Genomic DNA, 23,718 nt, shown 5'->3' with positions numbered 1-23,718 from the left:
AATAATATGAAGTAGCAAACATTTAAGTGAAGTAGGTTACTTTCCAGCTGTGTGTGTGTGTGTGTGTGTGTGTGTGTGTGTGCGTGCGTGCGCGTGTGTGTGTGTGTGTGTGTGAGAGAGAGAGAGAGAGAGCAGACATGACATTGTCTCCAGTGATGAGTAGCAGTGTGAGCTGCAGGCCGACAGGGGGCGCTGCTGTCCGCTCCAAACCCAGCGGTAGTCCCAGCCCCGCAGCCTCTCCGTGTCTCCTGTCACCAACATCACCACGGCTCGGCTCGGCACGGTGTTTATCCTCTGCGCACTGAAACTTTTTCTTGGACACAGCTAGAGTCCATGTTCGTGATCACAGCAGCTCCACTCGCTGTGCTCCATGGCTGGACCTTCCGGGAGGCCAGGTGAGTGTCAGCACACAGATTACATGGATTCACTCTGAGCCACAGCGGTGAAATAATACCAGCTGGTAAACTGCGACCTCCTGTCGATCACCGTAATCCTAACTACAGTTTGTACTGGTGTAGTTTGGGAGAAATAGCACGAGTGTAAAGTGTTTCCATCGGGTCCGTGTGTGGCCTGTTTGCCCTGTGAGATGTGCTGTATGTCTGCTTTAAAGGGTGGCTGGGTAATTGTACAGGTTGGCAAACAGGTGTTAGAAGCAGCACGAGTGACAGGTGGACATAAAAAGGAGGAAACAGTGTTATTGTGGAAGTGTGTTTGTGAGAAGCTCATGGATGTTGTAGAGCTCTGTGGGAATATCAGGGAGACTTAGTGACTAATGATGATGATAAATAAGTGATGACATGTTCTCACTGAAGGCCTACCTGTTGCTGTGGAGCTTTACTTCAACAGTTCCAATAATAAATCAAGAAGGAATGAAAAGTTGTTCACATGGAGAGAGGATGTAGCATCAGGGTGCAGTGGGAACCTTCAAACTCAGTATTTTTAATCTAGTGTTGGTTGTTTGGTCTGTTGGAGTGTGATGACTGAACCATGACCTCACCTCAGGCGAGATGAGATGATCGGTGTTGCTTTAGGAAACAGTGAAGTGACTGAAATGATTATTTGGTTGTAAATCGATTGCAATTATTTTGAAAACCGATTAAGTTTTTAATTCGTGTTTCTCTGACTGGTGACTGGACCCAGAAAGCATTTGAAACACTTCACCTCCAGCTGTAGGAAACTGTTCTGGACATCTTTAAATGTTTTTTGGCTCAAAAAGCAGAAATTATACACACATTTATTCCTACATAAGCTTTCATGATACAAAGCTTTTGCCTTGGTGTGTCGGTACATACAATAAACATAGAGGAGAACACACTCAAAAAACATATTTACAGAATAGAACAGAAATGTTTAAATTTGCAATTTATCTGATTTTAAAATGAAATGAAAAAGCTGTGTCTGTGTGATCTAAATGAGGCGTTTAGGTGTCCAGTCAGGTGTGGTATGAACAGTATTCTGTGCTGAATATATATGAGCCCCACCAAATATGTACTGAAGCGTTAAAACTGCACTTTTGTGGAAGGAACATCCCACGCATGGTCGTTATGACGACAATTTAAATATCAGAGCCATCTTTTTGAATAGAGCAGTTTATTATCTGAGTCACTGTACACACTTTCCAAAGCTATACATCAGTGCACACACACTAATACACAAGCATTTTTGCATGGACACAGTTGGTCCTGTGGTGATTATCGGGAATCTGTTTGTGCTGTTTGGCTAAACTGGTAACCTTTATATTCAATAACTCATCTGTGTGAGAGACATTGAATTAGTGAATGGAAGTTATTCTTGAAGACGGTACTCTTTTTGCATAATATGTGGCAAAGTTTTCTCTAGTTAAATACTGAATATTTGTTGTTACTTAAATATTTAGTATAAAACGTGATGGTGGTTCAAATAGATGATTCAAATAGAATCTGTTTTCTATCTTAAGTCCCTTTGACAGGAGTATCTGAAAGTGAAAGCATATAATAATGATAAAAAAGGCACATTTCTCTGACCAATGTTTTCTGGTATTTATCTTTTCAGTAACAAAGCCTGTGGTGGCTGAGTGTGACTCTACCTGAGTGGGTCTCTGGTGCTGACGTGGGTTTGGCTGTGTTGCCTGGTTACACCACAGCCACTTGTGCAGACCTTAGCGCGGTTTAATCTCGTGAGAGCGTTGCCCCCCCACCCCCACCCCCCCTTCCCCCTCTATCCCTTGACTCAAATTCCACGCTCGGCCTCCGGGGAGCTTGTCTGTGCGTCACTGCTCTGGTCACAAAGACCTTCAGAGAATGCTTCTAGTCAGACCTCCAGAGCCCTGTTAGTCCACAGCAATATGTGAAATATGTTCTGCTGCTTTGACACACGTCAGAGCTCTCAGCCTCCTCACCGGAGTGTGCCACAGCGATGAAGGTATCACACAGTCACTGACTGCGAGGCTGCTCGGCACACAGAGCATTAACTGCTTGTCAGCAGGTGATGACGGCCTTAACGGACGCAGATGCTGCTTTCCATTTTTGAGTTGTGTTGATATTCACTAGAATCCTGCTCATATCTTTAATCAGGACGGAACAACAAGCTACATCTTGTGTTGTGACCAAGCATGTCGTTATGTCTTTATTTCATTCAAAAGCTGCTGCATCAGACCAGTGGAAAGTGAGCGCGAACGTCAAACGAATCAGTTTAGTAATCCGTCAACATAGTATACAGAAACGTATCCAATATTTTTTGATTTATCAAAAAAATGTAGCTGTCTATTACGTCCGGGTGCAGCACTTGATTGTCTTGCAACCAACCAAGTTAAGGAGTTTGTCTTTGCGGGAGGTCCAATTTCAGCCTCGATTAGAGGCTCATCATATAGCCTGGCTCTCTACTGGTACAGTATCTGAGGTGGATTTAGCAAGTTGATGCTTTACTCTGACCGTCATCCCTTTGGGTCGTGCACCTGTGGTTCAAAGCAGTCTGTAGAGAGGCAATAGTTTAAAGCCACATACGGTACTTTGCAATATAAAGTATATTCCTACATGAGTCTGCCAGAGAATTAGTCAGTAGTTGATCTCAGAATCATTGCTGAATGAAGTTAGTAATGAAATGTGAACTGTGGTTGTTTCTAAACTCTAATTAAAACTCAGTAGAGTCTGCTTCTGGACTGTTCAGCCTTTGGTTTAAGAGTGTAAATAGAAAACACATCTCTACTTGTTGCTCCTCCTGCGCCCATGGCGGGATGTCCTTGCTGCTCCGGGGTCGTTCCCCCTGCGGAGTGACACACAGGCCTGTGTGACAGTAGCCGGGTCCCTGGCCAGTGTCGTCCTGTGTGTGATCGCACTGACACTGTGACATGTCATGCGGCTGCAGTGGGATATTTATAGCCGTGCTTTGTTCAGTCCCACATGATATGCAGCTCAACTGACACAATTACACAAACCAACTGCAGGTCTCTGTGGTGCATCTGTGCAGCATCAGGGGAACGAGTCTCCTAATAAAGCCGCTGTCATTAAATTTAATTATCTTCTCTTTATACCTTCCTCCAGTCAACTGGCTCCTTTGTGTGAGGTATGCACTGATGTGTAATTGGTTGGCTGGGTTGTGCCTTGGGTATCTCAATGTGTTTTAATTAAGCCGCAGCCATTGAACACATGACTGTTATGAACAAAAAGGTAAATCAAAACCAGGAATTTGAGTTGATTCTCTGTGTGCACAGACTTTTCTCCTTTTCACCATGAAAACTAGATGCACAAGTTACAATGGCAAGTGCTCCACATTGAAATATTTAAGTGAGATTCTGTACATCTTCAAAATGCCGTTGTGATCTTAAGTATATGGTGTTTGGTTCGCATTAGGATTAATTGTTGTTTATACTGACCCCCCCCCCCTGCACTAATACTGGACAGTACAGTAAATTGTAAACTAGACAAGGAAGTAAGAGGTTGCCTAGTAACTGGAACGCAGCAGGTAATAAACCGTCTTTGGTTTCAGCATCGTTCAATAACAGACCTCTGAGTGTTGGCTGAGCAGATCAACAGTTACTCTGTTTATTCTGCTGATATTTTCCTGTGTGATATCACTAATACGATGCACTGCAAAGACTTGAGGATAAACTACGGTAACCTGTGTCTCTCCTCCCGTCCAGCACAGCTGCTTAGAGTGAAATAATTCAGACATGATGGCATCATTTTCCCCGTATTCCCACACATACTAATGCAAAGAAAATACAAACTGTTTTTTCCCCCCAAAAAACTGAATTAGAGCCACCACACCACCTTTTTTTTCAAAATGTGCAGAAATCAGCCATAGAGCTGCTGACCAGCATGACTTCGATGATGAGAGCTCTTGATTTTAAAGATCCAGCCATTATTTTTCAACACCATTTAATGTTCAGGTATATTCACCTCCACAGACTGACCTTTTGAAAACATTGATTTCCTGTTTTGTCACAATGCAAGCAATGCAATGATGCGTGGTGACAATCCCATGATGAATTATCACTCAGTTGTTTTGGTTTTTACAGCAACGTTACTGCTTTGGTCCACTCACGCTGCTCTCATCAATTTTGTTTTTCGGTGAATAAGCTCTGATAAACCCACTGGACACAACACTACCGAATGATAGACAGGCAGAGTTAGCGTCTAGCTGGTGATGATGTGGCGCATTTAGCTGCTAAAGAGAGATCTTTTCCTCAGGAGACCAAAACAGAGCTAACAGCAGGGTTAGTGTAGACTTATATTTGCCAGGTGGCCAGAGACAAAGCTCCAAATGAATTCACATTCATTTTGCTGAGGAAATAAGGTGTGCCAATGTTTAGAACTTGCTCCACCGGCCCCAAGTGGCCAAAAATTACATATTGCTGCTTTAATAGATTGCCAGTTGGCATATCAAGCAGCCTGTTTCCTGCCCCTGAGATCACGAAAGTCTGCTTTATCAAGGTTATTCTTTTAATAACTCATCTTTGCAGGGCAAGTGTCCTGTACAAATTCTCATGAATATATGGAAGATTGTATGATGAATTAGGCCTTTAAACGGGGGAGCAATGTGACTGCTGACAGCAAGTAAACAGTGGAAAGAAACTAAACTGTCTGGACTGTCTGTTCTCTGGTTTACGTCCCACCACCAAACCCTGCCTCCACTTGTTGTCACAGAAAGTGTACAGAGACCTGCTGAGTTCTCAGGCCACAGGACTGGCCATCCAACTGGTTTCACTGGAATGTGATAATGAATAGATTTGGCATGCCAGGGCTCAACATTTTCCCTAAATGATGAGGAATCTTGTGTCAGCGGACTGGCATTCATAACACTGTGGGGCTCATGCTCTCACGGCCGTGTTTGTCCTCTGCTGAGATTCCTAATAAGTAAACCGTTTTTTTTTACAGTCACACACGTCTGTCAGTGTTTCCGATGGGGTTAAAAACCTGAGTGAAAATGTGTTGACTGTCTCAAAAACAGACGGATCACTGTAAAATCGGACTCTCTGGTGGAGTAAACCCCTTTCAAATGTTGGGCTTATTGCAGTGGCCAGTCAGTAACTCATTTCCTTTGCTTTTCTTTCCAGGTTTATGTTGATCACACGGACTGGAACACCCTGTACACGCTCCCCGAGATCTTTTCCCACACAGTGTCCCCGTCAGAAGACTGTTGCCACCGGCGTCCCCAGCCTTTACTGTAATTGAGAGAAGGATCAGGTAACATTGCTTCACTTGTCTATCCATTATTAACCAGACACAGTCCCCATAAGTTTTTCATATCTCCAGGCAGACTGTATTAAGCCTTTGTCAGGTGCTGCCCTCTGCTGATGAAAACAGAGTTTACAGTGCCGTTGCAAATGGCAGCAAGCAGGCTAACTACATTTTGACTTTTCTGGCAGATTACCAAAGTTTAGTTCTAGTTTACAAGAGGAGCACTACTACTACGAGGCAGTGAGGGTGTCGAGTGCTATCGGTTGCATTATGGGAAATGTATGGTATGGATTGTTAAGTTTGACAAATATCAGGTACTAGAATCTTGAATCTCTCGGCCTCTGTTGCATTGATTTTCACTATTTTTTAAGGTTGTCTCTTGCTAATACCCCAACTATATGGAAGTGCAACACTAAATTGCTAGTGAGCACTTTTAACCCTTTATAGGGCACTCATTGAAATACTTAGAAATTCAACATTCCAATCCTAGACCACTGGTGGTCATTACAAGACTTTTTTTCTTTTGTGAGTTTTTCAAAAAAAAAATTTAATGTTATGGTGCAAATCAAGGTCAATGAAGTTACCATATATGGTTTCTTGCCGGTCTGTCATGTCGCTGATTGGCTTGGAGAAATCTCGTAGTTCTACTGCCTCATGCTGAGGCGAGGGGCAGCACTTTGAACTCCCACTTAAGTTACCAAATATGGTCCCATGCCTGATAAAGGGTTAATATGAATTCATGAGAAGGATTGTTGCTCATAAAGTTTTGGTTTTTTTTATTGCTAAGTGATTCTATTTGTAGATTCTATACTATAAAACCTTGGGTTCGATGCCAGAGTTGTAGTATAGATGTCACTTTGAATAGCCCGGGAGCTTCATAGCTGATTTTCTTTTTAGAATTGATATGAATTATTAGGTGGTTATTCAATGATATTTACCATGAAAAAAAGTTTTAGTCAAGATGTTCCATTAACTGTCTTTGAAATATCTTTTAAATGCATTTATGACTGATCCTCAGACTAACAGCACTGTGTTTCTTAGGCGTGAAAGAGATGCATGAGAGAGAGAGCTTGTAACTTGTTTGAGGAGAACATTACCCCCAAATTAAAGATGTGCATTTCACCTTTAAAGGACAGGTTCACATTTCTTAACAGTGCCCACATGCCCATATGTACACAGGCATACTTTCATGGGATTGGTCACGGTAATTGTTCCCACTGGAAAAGGTCCCTTACTACCTAACAGTGTCAGTGTCAGTGACATGTACACCACCTTTGTGTTACTGTCCCTCCTGTGCAGCTCTGCAGGGAAACACAAAGAGGAGAATACACAGAAGACAGACACTTTTGGAAACAATCTCTGTACAAGCAATATGGACAGGAGGAAGTATGATGTATTACCAATAATTCTTTGGCAGGCAAGCATTGTTTTAAGACAGGCCTGAAACACATGAACCTATGCTTTTAAATGGTTCTAGTATCATGTGGATTATCAGCATTCAAGGAGCTACAATGCAAGATGTAAATTACAGTTGCACTCAAAATTATTCAACCCTCATTGCAAATTAAGTGTATTGGCAAAATTTGCAAACTTTCAGCTAGTGTTTTCTCCAAATTCAGCACAAAATGTCACTTTTAATGATGACTGCAGTCTCAAAACGTTTCAACCCCCTGAATAGGATCCCTCAGAAGAGATAGAGATAGAACACATCAAATACCTGCACTGACTAGAGGTTTGTTCATAGTGATGTTTGGTTGCATGTTAGAAATATGGGGAAGTCAAGAGAATTGTCCAGTAAGTTAAGTGATTGTCTTGCACAAACAAGGAAAAGGATACAAAAAGACAGCAAAGGCACTGAATGTTCCTAGAGATGCTGTTGGAAACAAGTTGAAAGCTAAAGGAACTCTGGCTGCACTACCTGGATGTGGCAGAAAGAGGAAACTATCAACGGCTGCCACCAGATTTCTGACTTGAATCCCACAGACGATATCTGTGGGGATTTGAAGAAGGAGGTTACAGCACACAAACCCAAGAATATTAGAGAGCTGGAGGCTGTTGTCCATGAGGAATGGGCTCAGATTCCTCAGGAACGCTGTCAGAACCTGGTGTCTGGCTGTGCATCATGTTTGCAGCAGGTCATAACAGCAAAACGGTGTAATTTTAATTAGTATTTACTAAATATTAAAGATGATTATTAAGAAGGGGATGAATAATTAGTTGTGTTGAGCTATTTCAGTTGTTGTGTATTGGACACAAGCAAAGGTTTGTACATTTTGCCAGGATACCTTTGGGGGTTAAGTAAATTTGAGTGCAACTGTACATTTCGTATCAGTGTGTTCTCGCAAACCGTTCTGAAATCTGAGGGAGCAGATGATGTTGCTCATGCCGAAGTACCTCACTCTCCTGTGTTCAGTTTCCTCCACATGATGGCAGTATCGGGCAGTCAAATTGTTTTTGTTCCTCAGCTTTGAGATCTTTGTAGTTCACTGCCTATTACACTAAACGGTTGGCGTGGCCATCCAGAAACCTCTGTCTTTGTCCCTGTTTGCTCCCGTGCTGCAGAGCTGTGAATAAGAGGGATCTGTTTCCCCAGCAGAGCCCAGCACAGTTTCTGTGGCATGCAAAGAACTGTGGTTCCTCATCACCGCACTGTAGTGTCTACAACTGTAAAATGTGTTAATTAATCACAGAGTGATTCATGCACATATATGAGTACAATACAGTAAGGGGTTGGGGTAGTACATTTGAAAGGCCAGGAAGAATCATCTCTCATATCAACATGAGTTAGTTTGAATAAGATAAAGCATAGTGTCATTATTAGTAGGTCAGTCACTTAACTACAGTGTGGGAACAGGAAAAAATGAATCATATAATTTTTAGGTCAGAGGAAGGGACAGTTTTAACAAGGAAGCAAGAACAAAGAAGGCATGGGTGATTACATGAACTTCACCTGTAATGAAACGACGTGCAGGTGTTAAACAAAGGCTCTTTTTGGCCCGTGTGTGCAGGCGTGTGTTGCTAATTGGCTGCAAGACACCGGCCCATTCTGTACAGTGGCAGAGACGGAGAACCCTCTTCTCTCTCTCTGTTAGTGGTTCCTGCGCTCAGTGGCTCATATTTGGTGGCAAATAATGCATCATCGGTGTCTAATTGGAATGATCATCATATAACCTGACAGCGGAGTTTGAGACGGGATGCTCACCGCAGTGTCAGGCTGAGTGGAAGCTCAGGCTTGGTGCAGCGTTTGCGTGCCAGAGTGTGTGTTTGTACATGTAGGAGGAGGTTTACACATTTACTGCATTGTTGTCGCACCCATGGGAGAACCCAGGCCTCTTCAGGCATGTTCTCCACCCTGTTTCATAAGCATCTGCTCATATATGGTCATCTTCCTTCCTTCTGCTCAGTTGCAATGAGCCGCTTCCTGACCCCCCCCCTCCTCCCTCCCACTCCCTCACACACACCATGGCCATGGGCAGAGAAGAGGCGGGAGTGTCTCCTCCCTGTGCAGGAAGTAAAGTGGTTAATACTCATTTGATCGCCGGTTCCGATGGCTTGCATCCATGAGCAGCACGCCAGCACTGTTTGTGCATTTTGCCTTTTTGTTTTTGGTGGGCGGCAGCTTCCATCTGTAACCATATGTTAAGACTGATGAAAATAGCTCACGTGTGTGCAAGTTTCCCCGTGTCGTGCCACACTTATCAGGATTCACATTTTCATTGAAGCAGAAGAAAAAACTGTTGTAAAACTGGGCTCTTGCTCTCATGTGCGCCATCCTGTATCCCATAATGTAGTTTCCTTGTAAAGATAAATCTTAGTCTTCCCGAGATTTACGTTCTTAAAGTTATTTATGTACATGCACCTCTATCTCGGGGAATTTTAAACCGGGATGGGTGTGCGCTGGATGGCCTTCAAGTGCCCTGGATGCATGCAGATACCACTTGAGATTAGCCTGTCCTCTCTGCACAGCTAGAATGTTGACACATGTTGGCTTTGAAGTAGGACAAATGGCCTCATCAAGTTTTTGCCACAGGGCACAGAAAGTATCACTAGCGTGCAGCCGGGGCTCCCTCAGCCAATGAATTCTACTTTTTTCTTCACCTGGGAAATATTTACAATGCAAGCCATATGCTTTAGATTAAGACTGAAAATGTAGTATTATTTAGTTTATTGGTGTAAGAACATTTCCCGTGTGATGCTTTGTTGGAAGAAAACAGATTGTCCGCCCCCGCCAACAACACAGGACCATTAGTGTGAATGAATTATTACTGCAGTTTCAGATGTGTAATTACCATGCCCCCCTCCTTGTTGCCTCCTTGTGACATATTATCAGCCCACTCAACAACTAGGTCACAGCAGATCCTGTTTCCATGGATAGGATTTTCACACAACTGCCTGCCAGCTGCTGACTTCACCTCTCTCTGTGGAGGGAATCGCAAGGAGGGTTACATGTATGCATTGTTTTTAGCCATGCCAGTCTCCAGGGAGGTAAATGGTCATCTGCTTTAGTCTAGACTGAAATGTCTCAACTATAGGATAGATGAACATGAAACTTGGTACAAATGTTTGTGGTCCCCGGTGGAGGAATCCTTTTTCTGTAGCGCCACCATGAAGGTAACATTTGTGGTTTTGAGTGAAATGTCTCAACAGTTATTGCATAGACTGACAATCAATTTGATTCATTTATGTCCCCCGCAGGATGACTTGCAGCAGCTTTGGTGATGCCTTTACTTTTCATCTAGCTCCATCATTTCATCCAGCTCCCATCACCCTCGGCTGTATGGTGCGTTCAGTGCTAATGAGTAAATGTTAGCATGTTAACATTCTAAAATAGTGGTGAACATTATACCTGCTACACATGAAAATGTTAAAACCTGACCATGTGAGCGTGTTAGCATGCTGATTCCCCCAAAGTACAGCATCGCAGAGCCTTCAGCATGGCTGTAGGCTTTAAATCTTGTTACAGCTCTTAATAGTAGCTCTGCATGCTGATGCATAGAAGGTGTTTTGGGTGGAAACAGTATGTCTGCTGATTGAAAACCCTGCAATCATGACCGCAGGGTCTTGACAATACACAGTCCTCACAGCATGTGCTATCTGTCTGTGTGCAGTGTGTCCACTTTGAGACGCTCCTGTGCCACGTGTCTCCCAGACAAGAATTCCACCCTGATCTTTGCTGCAGGAGCCGTCCAGGGAATGTTGGCCTCCAGTTAACAAACATAAGGGTCTGGCAGTTAAGAGAGGAAGACTAAGCAGTAGTCGGGATGTCACCCTGCCCAGAAAGTCTGCCCAGCCACTGGTTACATGCCTGGGATTCTTTTCTACAAGCTGCTCTTTCCTGCTTTGATTTTTTTTCTCAAACATTTTCCTCTACCAGACAGTGGCAAAGGAAATATTTTCCAGTCCAGAAATAAGTTGCTTTTAATTGCATTGCCTTGCGAGTATACACTTGGTGGTCTGTGCCGCTGTAAGAATGCGCCTTTGATTGATGTTCATTAGGGGCGAAACAGGGTGGTATGCTGCTCGGCATTGCAGCCGCGTTCCAATGGAGTTACACTGTTCTGAAAACAAACCGCTGCAACCGGCCTGCACATACTTTCCCTGTGAGATCCTGGTCAGTGATTTGAATGAATACAGCATTATAATGCTCCAAAATGCATGACTGAAAAAGGCTCAGTCATCATTTGAACTCTCTGCACCAGACTAGGTTTGAATATCATATCATGTAGGTCATTGTTGACTGAAGTGCTGCAGAAATTTGGTTTGGTGAAAATGAGTTTCTCATTTTGGATAATAAGCAGGTTAACATGGCCTTCACCTACACGTCTGGCCATTTAAGGAGCAGACTGGTCTAGGTCTTTGTGACCTCATGTTCTCACTCAAGTAAATGATTTACTGCAACGTGATAATGCCGAACCCTCTTCTGGCAGCTTTGCCATTAGGAAGCCTGCTGAGTTATACTTCTGGATAATGACGTAGCAGGTCAGATCACAAGGCGTTTGAGAGACGGAGACAAACCCGTTTACAGTTAGCATTCAAGTTGTGCAGTCCTGCCAGAAATCATGTGACTGGACTTCATGGATTGTGGTAGTTAGTATGCATGCAGGCCTCGTGAGAAATACAGTTACGATCTGCAGCGATCCTTAGCATTTGTAAATTTCTGTTCTTTTTTCCATGTACATACAATCGCCAGTATCACACGTTGGCACTCATCTACTGCTGAGCTGCTGCATACATGCACTAAACATGTGCCAGTGTGCATGAGTGACTGCATTAGAGTGGACACGCACATCTGACTTATGCACCACAATATCACACCATGGTGCATTATGGTGGAGTCTGTCTCTGCACACAGATCTGGGCTAAACAAACACACACACTCACACAAGTCTCCTCAAGGAAGTCAGATTCTCCATCTGGCCCTTTCTCCATCTGCAGAGCTTCCCCATGATGCATTGTGCAACAAATTCCCCAACTTAAATCAGGAGCTGTGTTGCTATCTAGAGTCTGATGGGCTCTCCTCTCTTTGCCTCGTCACAAGATGGCTCTCCCCACCTTGCCTGACAATTTTTTTCTATTTTTAGTTTCACTGAATAAATAATGATTTGGAAATGTATCCATGTGATTTTCCATATTATATATTTATGTCATTGAGGATATTGTAGAAGTTCTCAGGCAGAGCAGTCTTCTTTAATTGGTGAATCTTTTAGTTTTTCTTTCAGTTTCACCTTTTTTGCTCCAAAGTAACTTCCAGTGAGGCTTATGTCGTGCAAATTTAAGTTTCATTTCTAGCAAAATGCAGGACAGTTAGATCCACAGTGATGCCCCTAAAAAGTTCACATCAGCACTTGTGAAATTCATGCATTTTCCAAATATGCGCATGAGACGAATGGCTGCATTCAGCAGGAGAACACATGAAACTTTCCCGTGTGTTGTGCACTTTGGCTGCAGTGACCCTTGTGCAGAGCTGGGTGAGGTGGATGTTTGGGATTCTTTCTCGGTTAATAATACCTGTTTCATTGCTCTGAATCTCTCAGCTCACTGTGTATGCAAACTCTCCGGTAATAACATGTGGGACCAAAGGGCAGATTACTAATGCGTCAAGACTGCAGGCTGGCTATCAGGCGGCCTCCAGACAGGGAGATGTCATGAGACAAAAGCTGCATCCACTTGTGGAGCCTCCCTAAAAGGACACTTTGGACACGGTGTCCACCCCAGTGGCTCTTACGTCCACAGCCCTCTCCCCTGCCTCCCCCATGGCTGCTCATTATGTGCAGTTTAGTGCTCACTCAGCTCTGGGGTGCTCCAAAGTTCACAGGAAGGAGAAGAGAGAAAGGGGGGGGGGGGTTAGGGTGGTGGGAGAGTCATTCCTGTTACTGAGGTCAGAGGGCTGTGTTTTTTTTCCCAGCCCTCCCCTTATTCTGTCTCTCTCTCTGCCTATTGTTTGTCATGATAAGCAGTCAGGTGGCAGCAGCAGAGAAGCCTCCCTGTCACCTACCACCACCCTCCCTCAGTGCTGGGCATGTAGTGATTAGATCAGCCTCTTAACTATTAAGACCACTTGTATTTTCTGTCTATTCAGTCTCTTATTCTGTTTATGCTTCCGTTGATGAAACATCCATTCTTTTACAGCCGCTGATCCAATTAGTTTGAGTGTTTGCTATGTTGGAGTCTTGCATGCACCCATCTCATCTAAATATAACTAGCTGCTAGTTGAGTGAAAGTGGAATGCATTGTGTCTTTGTGGTATATATCTGAGCTCTGTCAAGAAGTTTACATTTTTTCATTAGCTAGTTCTCCATGCGTTGAAAAGGCAATTAGTATGCAAAAATCCAAAAATCTCCATTAAAAAATTAGACATTAATGATCAGAGATGGCTGGAGCATGAGAGGGCAGCTCTCACATGCTTATAATAACACAACTATAAACCTTGAATATGTATTTTTGCCTATTTCCTTTGGGTGTCCAATCCGACATTTAGGGTTGAGGAGTCGAATCAGGGGGTCGAGGACTTATGTCGTCAGCATTTGTTGCTTCGGCACTGCACGGAAAGCAGTCTGTTCTGCAGCTGTGAAACCTACGAAATGCTGCTTGTTACTGAATGTGCTGCTGGACAACAGTGTTCTTAGAGTGATGCAGGGATCACAATTTTAATATAAAAGTGCTAGAATATGTAGGAAAACTGAACACCAGCACCCAGCAGTCAGTACCGTGCTCATTAAACCATTCCTTGAGACAAAATCAATTAAAGAAAGAACACAAAGAGACCTTAGCCTGCATGTGAATTGATGAGTGTGTGTGTGTATGGTTGGGAGTGTCTGTTACTCAGGCATGTGAGTGTGGGGAAGTGGGGAAAAGGTGAGAGGACTTAGTGTCGGTAACCTCGGAGGAATGGCTCGAAAACGTCAGCTTTATGAGTAACGGCGAGGCTGGGGGGGGGGGGGGAGTTGCTGTTTTTTCCTTAAGCAACGGACCGTGCCAAAAACAAAGTACGTTGCCCTCTTGGATCCAGGTGCCGCTCAGTTCTCCGTGACCTTCACACAGCACTGTTTGCAACCCATATTACTGGTTTTGAAGCCTGATGTGCAGCAAGTAGAACGTGATCAGCGTGTGTTGCAGTTAAAGGAGGAATGAGAGGAATTTTCTGCAGCCTGTTTTACATTCCCACTTAGGGCTGATCCCCATGCACAGAGTTCACCTTGTTTTGCAAAATGTTCCAATTCCTGTTATTTTCATGAATGACAGGGTGGTGCATTTAGCTGGAGTGTACATGCTGGATTATTGTGACAATGAGGGCTGTGACTTAGTTGTTTGGTGCCATGTGAGAGCGGCAGGGTAAAGGTGGTGTGAGAATGAGGGGCTGTGGGTTTACTGAATTCCTATCCGGTGAGTGGAGCATTGGTTTCTGTCTAGACAAAGCTCAGTTGTCGGGGAGACCCATGCAGATCCAGGACTGCCCCGGGCCCCAGGAAGTATTGGTGGGAGAGAGTGGGCTCTTTTTTTTCTCCCTGCTCACTTTTCCCTCCTTAGGGGATTTCACCGAATGCAGTCAACTGCTGAGAGCAGCTTTTTTTTTCTATTTTTCTTGTTGGTGGTGGGAGTTTTTCTCCCATGATAGGGTGGAGACAGCCTGGTGCATTTGTGGAGAGATATCAACAGCATAAAAATCTCACTGCTTTCATGTCTTCCCACCCCACAGGAAATAGCAGCCTGGCCCACCTTGTATACAAACCATTCAGATGCACACACTGCAACGCGCACACACACACACACACACACTCTCACTTGAATTGTACACAATGTAGTATCCATCAAATGTGCAACTTCTTAACTGGCAACAAACCACAAAAGCGGTTCTCGAGCTCTCTGTTGGTGGAGCTGCTCTGTATGGCTCTATTGTCTTTGAGTGACTGTGTACAGCAAGATAAGGCAAAGACAGGCGGCACGACGGCTCCCACAGCGCCGGATCAGGGAGCAGACAGGGCTGACTAAGGGCTCATTAGCTGTTACACTCAGCTGTGCCCCGAGGGCTCTTCCTTGGAGCTGTGTGCGCTGTTCCACTGAAGCCGAGACGGTTCGTTGTCTTACGATTTATAGTGATGACAGCTGAGTTATTAGGTGTTTCCAATATCTAAGTGAGATAATAAAGTCTCAAATAACACCACAGAAACTCTGTTCCAAACAAATTTTTGAATAAGGCAAAAGTTGTTCACCCATAAAGGATACACAAGTTCCATCCATTTGAAATTTGACAAAGTTTTGTTTGGGCCCATAGAGTTGCTGTCTGTTTGCCGGCAAGTTCAAATTGACAGTTAATGGCACTCCAATAGTTTTTAATGCGTGCAGTAGAAATGGTGTTCTCACAAGGTGGTCTGCTTATATTTTAAACCCTAAAATATAATTTTTAGTCTACCTAATTCTTACTTTTTTCACATTGCACTGCATACTTATGGAGGGCTAAGCAGACAAAGTTTGACCAGAATCGTGATGCAGTATGCTAAAGGAGCAGCCTCCGTTCTCTTCTAATGTGTGATAAAACATCCTTTACGTGTTACTCATTGTTGCAAGAAAAACATTTCATTTAAAACATAGAAGAGTTTTATCTGATGATGGCGCTACATGAGATCACCACATTTCTTACAGTTCATCCTGAGGGGAATATGAATCTGTGTAGCAAATGTCATTTTAAAGCATTCAATTTATGCCAAGACAGACAGATGTGATAGAATGATCACACTTTGTTTGGGAATAATGATGCAGGGGAAGAGAAAACGTTGGACCTGTTGGTGGCTCTAGGGGAAAAACTCAGGGGATCATCAAAGACATTAGGATCCATCCTCTGGGGACCATGAAGGTCTCAAAGAGAAAACTTCTAGGAAGAGAGCTCTTCTTTTTATTACACTTGTTCAAACTGTGTATTCTGCATGCAACAGGTTTGCACGATAACAACTGCCCACACTCATCTGTGTGCCAGCCTTTCTTTATTAATAGAAGCAGCTGGTGGCACAATGCTTTGCATCTGGCCGTCCACATTTAGCTCCAGCCACAGTGGAGCATTTTCTTTGTGTCAGCTTTTCAGGTCTCCTCCCCGTGTGTCAAATCAAAGCAGTATCTTCCAAAGCCTAATCTACACTTTTTTTTGGAAAACAATCAAAGCAACACAGGGCGGAAACTCACACGTCTGATGATGTGTAGTAGGAGAGAGCAGCACTTGGTTCAGCGCCTTTTAGCCGCTCGTCTTCCATTGACTTCCAAGTGCATGAAAGAAAAGTCACCAGGACTTCAAAGAGAGCTCTAATCCATGGATGGTATTTACTATACCTCTCTGCAGGGTGTGTATGAAGGGCTGTAGATGAACTTATTTCTCAGAGAATCAGAAACACATTACTCAAAGCTTTGAACTTTTTAAACGGCCTATGTCAGTCTGCAGGTTGTGACACACACACACACACACACACACACACACACACACACACACACACAAACACTTAGTCAAAGGAACCTGTTTTTCTGCACATGGGGCCCAGGTGGGAAGAAAGGACAGGATGACAGAGAGAGGAGTGAGACTGTGTTGTCCTACAGCTGACCTCACCCTACGCAAAGGTGTAGAGCTCAGGTGAAAGGTGTATGGTGGCTTGTGAGGCCCAGAGAGAAACTTACAGCCTGTGACTCATCAGCTTGGAACCCTCACCTCCTGTTTTAGTCTACACTAACGCCTTCTGCGATTCTTTTCATGTCGGCTGACTTCACACGGCATGTCAAATGTTCAAAGCTCTTCGGACGGCACCCACGACGCCTTTAAAAGTCTGTCGCCATCAAAGCTTGTAATCGATGATGTTGCTGCGCTGATTGGAAAGTCATTGCATTAGTCATGCAGTTCGTCTCCGCCAGCACTCAGAAGCGACACTGCGTGTTTGTTTCTCTTTGGGAGGCCTCTGTCTCTTTCCTCTGCACGCCTGACTGGACAGTCTGGCTCCCAGATAGCATCAGGCTGCCTGAGATTAGCGCTCATGAGGGCGCAGTTAAACTTGTAAAAGCTCTGGACTCCTGTCCCGGTGCCTCTGTTCTACACAATGCCAAATAGCAATTGTGAGTGTGGCACAATACTGATAGCCCGTCTGCATTGTCATCGTGCCTCTCAAATGTGCCTAAGCCACAGAGCTTATTGTAGAGGCAGCCACAGATCCTGGTCCAGGAGCGGACGGTGCAGCCTGCTGGTGTTGTTGCCTGGCAGTTTAGCAGTGTAACGGACAGAAAATGGAGCTGCTCAGTGTCCCGTGGCCCATCATTTTTAGAGCTGGACAGCTGATAACTAATCATTAAGGCTGCAGCGCCCTGCCTGCCTTCTGCTTATCAGACAATGAATAAGACCTCTATAATCTGTGAGCACCTTGTTTGTATTGTTAATTTGCATTTATTACATTAATAGTCCCTGAAGTCTGAGTCTGAGTTAACCAAACCAACAGGCTTTGGCTAAACTTATGAGAATAAGACAGAAGGAGGATTGTTCAAGACAGGCTTTAACATATGAGAACCTATCCCTTAGTGTAATTTATTTTATTAATCAACTTAGTCTATAAATGTTAAAAAAATAGCTCCAAGAGCTCAAGGGGATGTGTTCAAATGGCTTGTTTAGTCCAACTGTCCAAAGCTGAAAAATGTTTAAATAGTATGAAAGCCTCATGTTTGAGAACACAGAAGCAGGGAATGTTCAGTTAATAATCAGTCAATCAACTTAATCCGTCAATTGACCAATCATTTCATGTCCTGTCATCTTTGGTTATAGTGTAATAAATGCAATAGGCAGTGTTACACTGATTAACTGATCAGTCATCCAACAGAAAACAACTGACAACACACACTGGTGATTTCAAAGACAATGAGCTGCTGCTGTAATCCGCAGAAAAGACTAGTAAGCGGACTTTGAAGATGTTTTTCATTTTTGAGAATCGAACATGAACATGCGGTAAGAAGACTTACAGGTAATTGTGATCAACTTGTGTCTCCATTTTCTGTCATTATCACATGAGTCGCTAATGAAAGTAACCCACACTGAGCTATTAGACCGTTGAGAGATCGGTCAGATGTGATGTGTTACAGCATGTTGACATTAGAACATTCCTGGCAGTGTCACCCAAAGACGTCGTAGCAATGCACGTGCAAACTGTTTGAGCTTTGTCCCACTTCAGCACACAGATACGCATTTAGTCCTGTTACGCTGTTGATTCCAATCCACTGTAAGTACGTTATTAGCGTATTTATTCGGGCAGCAGATCCAAGCACTGTGTGGAGTTACACACCGCAGGGTAGAACTTGCTGTCATAAACTCTGCAGAACCTCTCTGTTGGCGGTGTGGGAGCCCACCTGCGCAAAAGCCCCGCAGCCACATCAAAGACATCGCCCAGCTCCAAGACTTCAAATATATTTTCGTCAATGCTTTCAGTGTGCCACATGTTTACATTTACCACACGTAAGTACAAGCGCTGGATGCAGACAGGCACACACCACAGCTGAGGGCATTGCAGACATTCTTTTGGCTAGAGGGGTTTTAAAGGCCCTGTCCACATACAGAGAATTACACACCCTGAAGTGACACATTTCTTTGCTTGTTTGTGTTTGTTTTACTGGAATGGGGACTCTTTTTACTCATGCATTTGTTTGACTGAGGTCTCGATTCAAAGAATAAAAATATATGGCAATTAGGCAATGGCTTAAAATATATTTAGATGTTTTCCTTATGGAGCTTGGCGCTGGGAGAGAGTGTGCATGTTGCATAGTGTTATTAAATGGGTGGGAGTGGACAAATTAGTAGTGCATTTGGTAGTAGGTGTGCGCTCGGTGACATCACTGCGCTCAGTTTGTCTATAGATGGTTTATCAGTCGAGCAGCTGATCACTGGATGTTAACAGGCTTCATGAGTGATTATCTTGGCCAACTGTGGATGCTAACTCTTGTCTTCTGTTGTTCATGCAAAAGTTGATTTAGAATAATACACCGCACTTATTTTGTGAGTAAGCTCATTGAGATCCAAATGAATAGCGAATAACTGTATTTCCTAAAATACACAAATACTGAATATTTATTATTCGTAACATTTCAATAGACGGCTCATGAAAATATTTTTTCATAGCAAAGGCTGGAATCCAGTTGTATGTGTGCATCTAAAAGTCAAGACATCCGAATAGAAAATTCACATTGATGAGGCCCATTAAAAGCAGACGTGGGCTGTGAGAATGTTAAAATCCCTCAAAGCAGCAGGGTTTCTGTAAAACTGGCCACCACTCTGCCCAGAAACAGAATTACTTGAAATTCAGCACATTTGAGGCTCAGGACCTCACTGGTTCAGACAGCTCTCTGAGAAGTGCTGCACAGCAGAGCCTGTGTGTGCCCACAGCAGGGGGATGAACCAATCCTGATGCAAGCGTGTGTTCTAAACTCGTTCACCTCTGCAAGACTGGTGCAGACGACGTGCCACATCTGGCACCTCTGGATGCTGTGGCCTGAGGGGAAGAGTCTCCCTAATTCTATGACCACAGGGGGAATATGCTGTGGCAGCTTTTAATCCTATTGATCAGCTTCTTCACCTATTTGTCTCACTCCCGTCTCAATGCTGGTTAAAGCTGCAAAATACACATATACATGTGTACATTTACAGCAACTTGAAAGCACTATTAATAGGTTGTAACTGTAAATAGACAAATGGGTTGTTTCCTGCAGGGCAGGTTCAGATGAATGCACAAGACTAGAGCCGCAACAATCAGCTATTTAATTGATTAGTCAATTGGCAACTAATTGCCATGTAGTTTGATGATCGACTAATCATTTTAATCCTTTTTCAAGCACAAATCTGAAACATTTGATTGTTCCAGGTTCACAAATGTGAAAATTTGCTTTGTGATGCATTGAGTGTTTTTGGTGTTGGACTATTTGTTGGACATTTAATGAGGTCACCTTCGGCTCTAGGATAATGAGATGGATGTTTTTCATTGTTTTCGAATGTTTTAGAGACCAAATGATTGATCGATCAACACCAATAGTTGTTGGATGCAGCCCAACTCAAAACTTAGGTCACATTTAGTCCATTTTTTGTTGGGATGAATACAATGCACCAAAGTGTTGTCAAGCTTTTAGTCTGCATTATTGCCACTTTCAAGACAATAGTGCATCCACAGACGTAACAATGGAGCAGTAAAACAGTTGAAACACTTAGCCCTGTTATCGCCTTTTACTGCCTTCGTCTAAACACCCAGAGCTCTGTAGTAGCTGCTGGCGTCACGCAGAGGACCAGTGCCCCGGCGACGCAGCTCTCCCTTTCCCTGTGTCCGCTCATGCCTGGCCGGTGCGGCCGAGTGCTTCAAAACTACAGCTGTGTTGACAAGAGAGCAGCAAGTGTTAAGTTCCCTGGAACAATGAGTACATGAGCCAAGGAAAACCACAAAAGCAGCTTTCATAGATGAGTCAGTGAAAAGAAGTGCAATCACTGTTTTAATGTCATGCTTTCTTTAGGAATAGTCCCTCAGCGGCTATGTTTTCTGTTTCCTAGGTTATAGGCCTGTGTGTAGCTTCTATTTTTAAAGCCTCCACCCCATATTTTATCATTTATACTTTAGAGGGTAACTGGCCATAGTGTTTCCTGTAGAGGAAGTGGATGGGAGTGGGTGGGGGGATTAAAGGGATGCATGGTCTCGTCTCCCTTCTGCAGCCCATGTTTCATCTCCTTCCGTTTCAGCGTGTCCCCCCTCCTCTGTAATATCCTGCACCAAAGCACAGAGCAAACATTAACCGAACCACATGTCAAAGATTGTTTTTGTCAGTCCCACAGAGCCACTTTCTGGTGCGTTTTCTTTATTCGTACAAGGAACTGCAAGTAATCAGTGCAGAGCAATTGTTGGGTACACAGAGGAATTCTCATTTATTGCTCCACAGAATGTGTTTTGCCATAGCTTCAACACACGGTGTTCTTCTTGCATTAGAGGCTGTTTCACTTTCCTGATAGATCTAAGAAACTGTGTTTGCACAGATAACAACCGTGCAACTCTCTTCCAAGTAGTTCAGGCGGTGACATAATGAGCCGGTAAGAGCACGCCATTGTATCCTGGAAGTGGGAATTGTGAAACGTGGGTCCGTTATGTTGGCCAACAGCTTTTACGCACATTGAGCCAATTTCAGATCAGCTGTCACTTCCTGGAAATTGCACCACCACAGACATCATTCTGCAGTAACACCTTAGTAACTTCACTTCTTATCATTTCTGCAGTATTGTGCAAAGCTGCTCATTCTTTAAAAGTTCTGCCACCTGAGATGCAACAAATGTTCGATGGAGATTACCAATTACAACATCAAATCTAAGGAAACCTACTTAGTTGCTAATAGGATAATGGTATTTTCTTGACTTTATATAAAGGCTGTGATAACCTCAGCAGTATTTTTAGCAGCAGCCTGACCTTTGTGCTGCTTTAATCCCACAGGAACATCTTGTTGCCATGAATCATTTGAATGGATTAATTATACTGCAGCTTTTTTTGGTTTCCTTTGTGCAAATACCACCTGTGCTAATTTATGTATTTATTAAGTACAAAAGGTGTATTTATTTATTTTTTCCCCCTAATCCAGGTCTAAACGTAGCTGCGATGTCATCGAAAATGCAGAGCTCCAGTAGCATAGCTCAGGCCAGGCGGACGGTGCAGCAGCTGAGGATAGAGGCCAGCATCGAGAGGATAAAGGTGCCTTTATGTTCATAGTCTCTCACACCGCTCTGACTGTCCTGTCTCTACTACATGTGTGCCACGGTAGATCAGTGTGTGGACTGATTCCTTTGCAGGTGTCCAAGGCTTCATCCGACCTGATGCGCTACTGTGGAGAACATGCCAAGAACGACCCGCTGCTCATGGGCGTCCCCGCTTCAGAGAACCCTTTCAAGGACAAGAAGCCTTGCACTGTTTTGTAGGGCAACACCTGAACTCTTGCTGGTTTTCCTTTTGATTCTTATGTGAAAAAAAAAACGATAGTAATACTGTTGACAACTTATGTTAAAGCCAGTGTACTCCCCCTCCCCGCCAAACCTTTTCCCAGCTGTAGCTCCAGAGATGTATTCCTCTCTGCCTTGCAGTCAGATACCAGTTACACCAAAGAACAGGCAGAAGTCTGAAGCCGTGGCCTCGGATCAAAGCTTTAACTCAAACAAAGATGATTAAAGTTTGTATGAAGGTTCACTGATGACTTTGTTTTCTAACAAGATGTAGAAGGCCACAGACCTCGGTCTGAGAGGAGCTGTGCCATCTAGAGTTCCGGACTCTCTGATTAGTGTCTATTAGTGTCCATAAACAAGCCCCCTAATCATCAGTCATGTCAGATTCAGGCTTTCACCTCTTACTTTCATCAGGCTTGCTTCAGGAAATAGTCGTAGTTTGTGCGCTACTGATAACGAGCACCAGAGTTAAACATGTCCTGGCATTGGGCGAATAAACCGTCCATCACATGAAGACAAATGGAGAAAGTGGAGGTTCATTGCCACTGCTGCTCATCACCTGCTTTATATTTTGTAATCTAGTCACAGTCAGAATTGTTCCCAGCTCTCTTATAACAGACAGAGCAGTCAAATTAGTACAAATCGCCCTGACATATAGAATCTAACCTTTCTAGAAATAAACACCTTAGTTAAAATGTCAGATTTTTTTATTTCAAGACATTGAGAATTCCTTTTGCCAGCGCTGGGATGTAGTGTAGTTCACTTGCAGTGTAGACCCAGACTTGTGGGATAAGCTGACACAGAAATGTAATTTTCTGTAACTTTGATTCAAGCTAGTTTCCTGGTGGGTTACGCTGCAGACCTGCAATACCTGCTTCAGCTGAATCCAATGCAAAGCTACGAAACGTGATGAATGTGACTATCTATATTCTATATCTATGTCTACATTGTTTCAGCACCATAGGGCTGAATCCTCTTGACAACTCATTTTGTTTGCATTTGCCTTAAAAATGAATGTAAAACTTTGAGTCCAGCTGTCAAACCTTTGAGTCAAACCTGTTTAGACAAAAGCACCCGTTTGAACTTGTGAGAGCACTTGACATTGTGCATGACCCTTTTTTCATGATACATTTCTTGATCTGTGGAGGCCATCATTACCAATCTGTGCCATCTTATCAGATCTATCTGTTTAATGTCACTCTTAGAGTTTCAGTGTCCCAAATCATATCTAGATTGTTGGCTAGCAGTTTTAATTTTTCTGTTTTTTTTTCTTCGACTTTGCTCGTATTACTGTACTATTCAGGCACTTTGACAGCTGCAAACACCAGACGACTGTTATACCCTTGGGTTTAAAACATTCCACGTTTACAGCAACTTACTTTGGTTTTATTATGAGAAGGTATGACTAGCAGTGTGTGGCTGTGACTTCCTGTCATGGTGTGTGTTTCTGCTTATGAAAAACATAAGCAACAAATTTTTGCAATTTTACCAGCCAGGGCCTTAACAATGAAGTGATCCGGCTTCAACCTCTCGACTACCTTTTAATCACGTAAGTGCTGTTGTCTAATACTGTGAATAAGAAAGGCCCTTAGGTGA

At 43.5% G+C, this 23,718-nt stretch overlaps 1 protein-coding gene across 1 annotated transcript; it reads left to right on the top strand.

Moving 5' to 3' along the window:
• The first annotated feature begins 357 nt into the window (after nt 1–357).
• On the top strand, nt 358–22,136 carry gng12b (guanine nucleotide binding protein (G protein), gamma 12b). Its single transcript, XM_070832940.1, has 4 exons — nt 358–395; nt 5,534–5,663; nt 21,768–21,877; nt 21,976–22,136. The coding sequence occupies exons 3-4, from the start codon at nt 21,785–21,787 to the stop codon at nt 22,099–22,101; spliced, it is 219 nt and encodes a 72-aa protein (XP_070689041.1). The 5' UTR covers nt 358–395; nt 5,534–5,663; nt 21,768–21,784; the 3' UTR covers nt 22,102–22,136.
• Nucleotides 22,137–23,718: the final 1,582 nt, after the last annotated feature.

This window comes from Pempheris klunzingeri, chromosome 6, assembly GCF_042242105.1.
Source record: "Pempheris klunzingeri isolate RE-2024b chromosome 6, fPemKlu1.hap1, whole genome shotgun sequence".
In the NCBI taxonomy this organism is placed as follows: domain Eukaryota; kingdom Metazoa; phylum Chordata; class Actinopteri; order Acropomatiformes; family Pempheridae; genus Pempheris; species Pempheris klunzingeri.
Note: the sequence above shows the minus strand (reverse complement) of the source record. Positions and strands in the feature narration are given on the sequence as shown.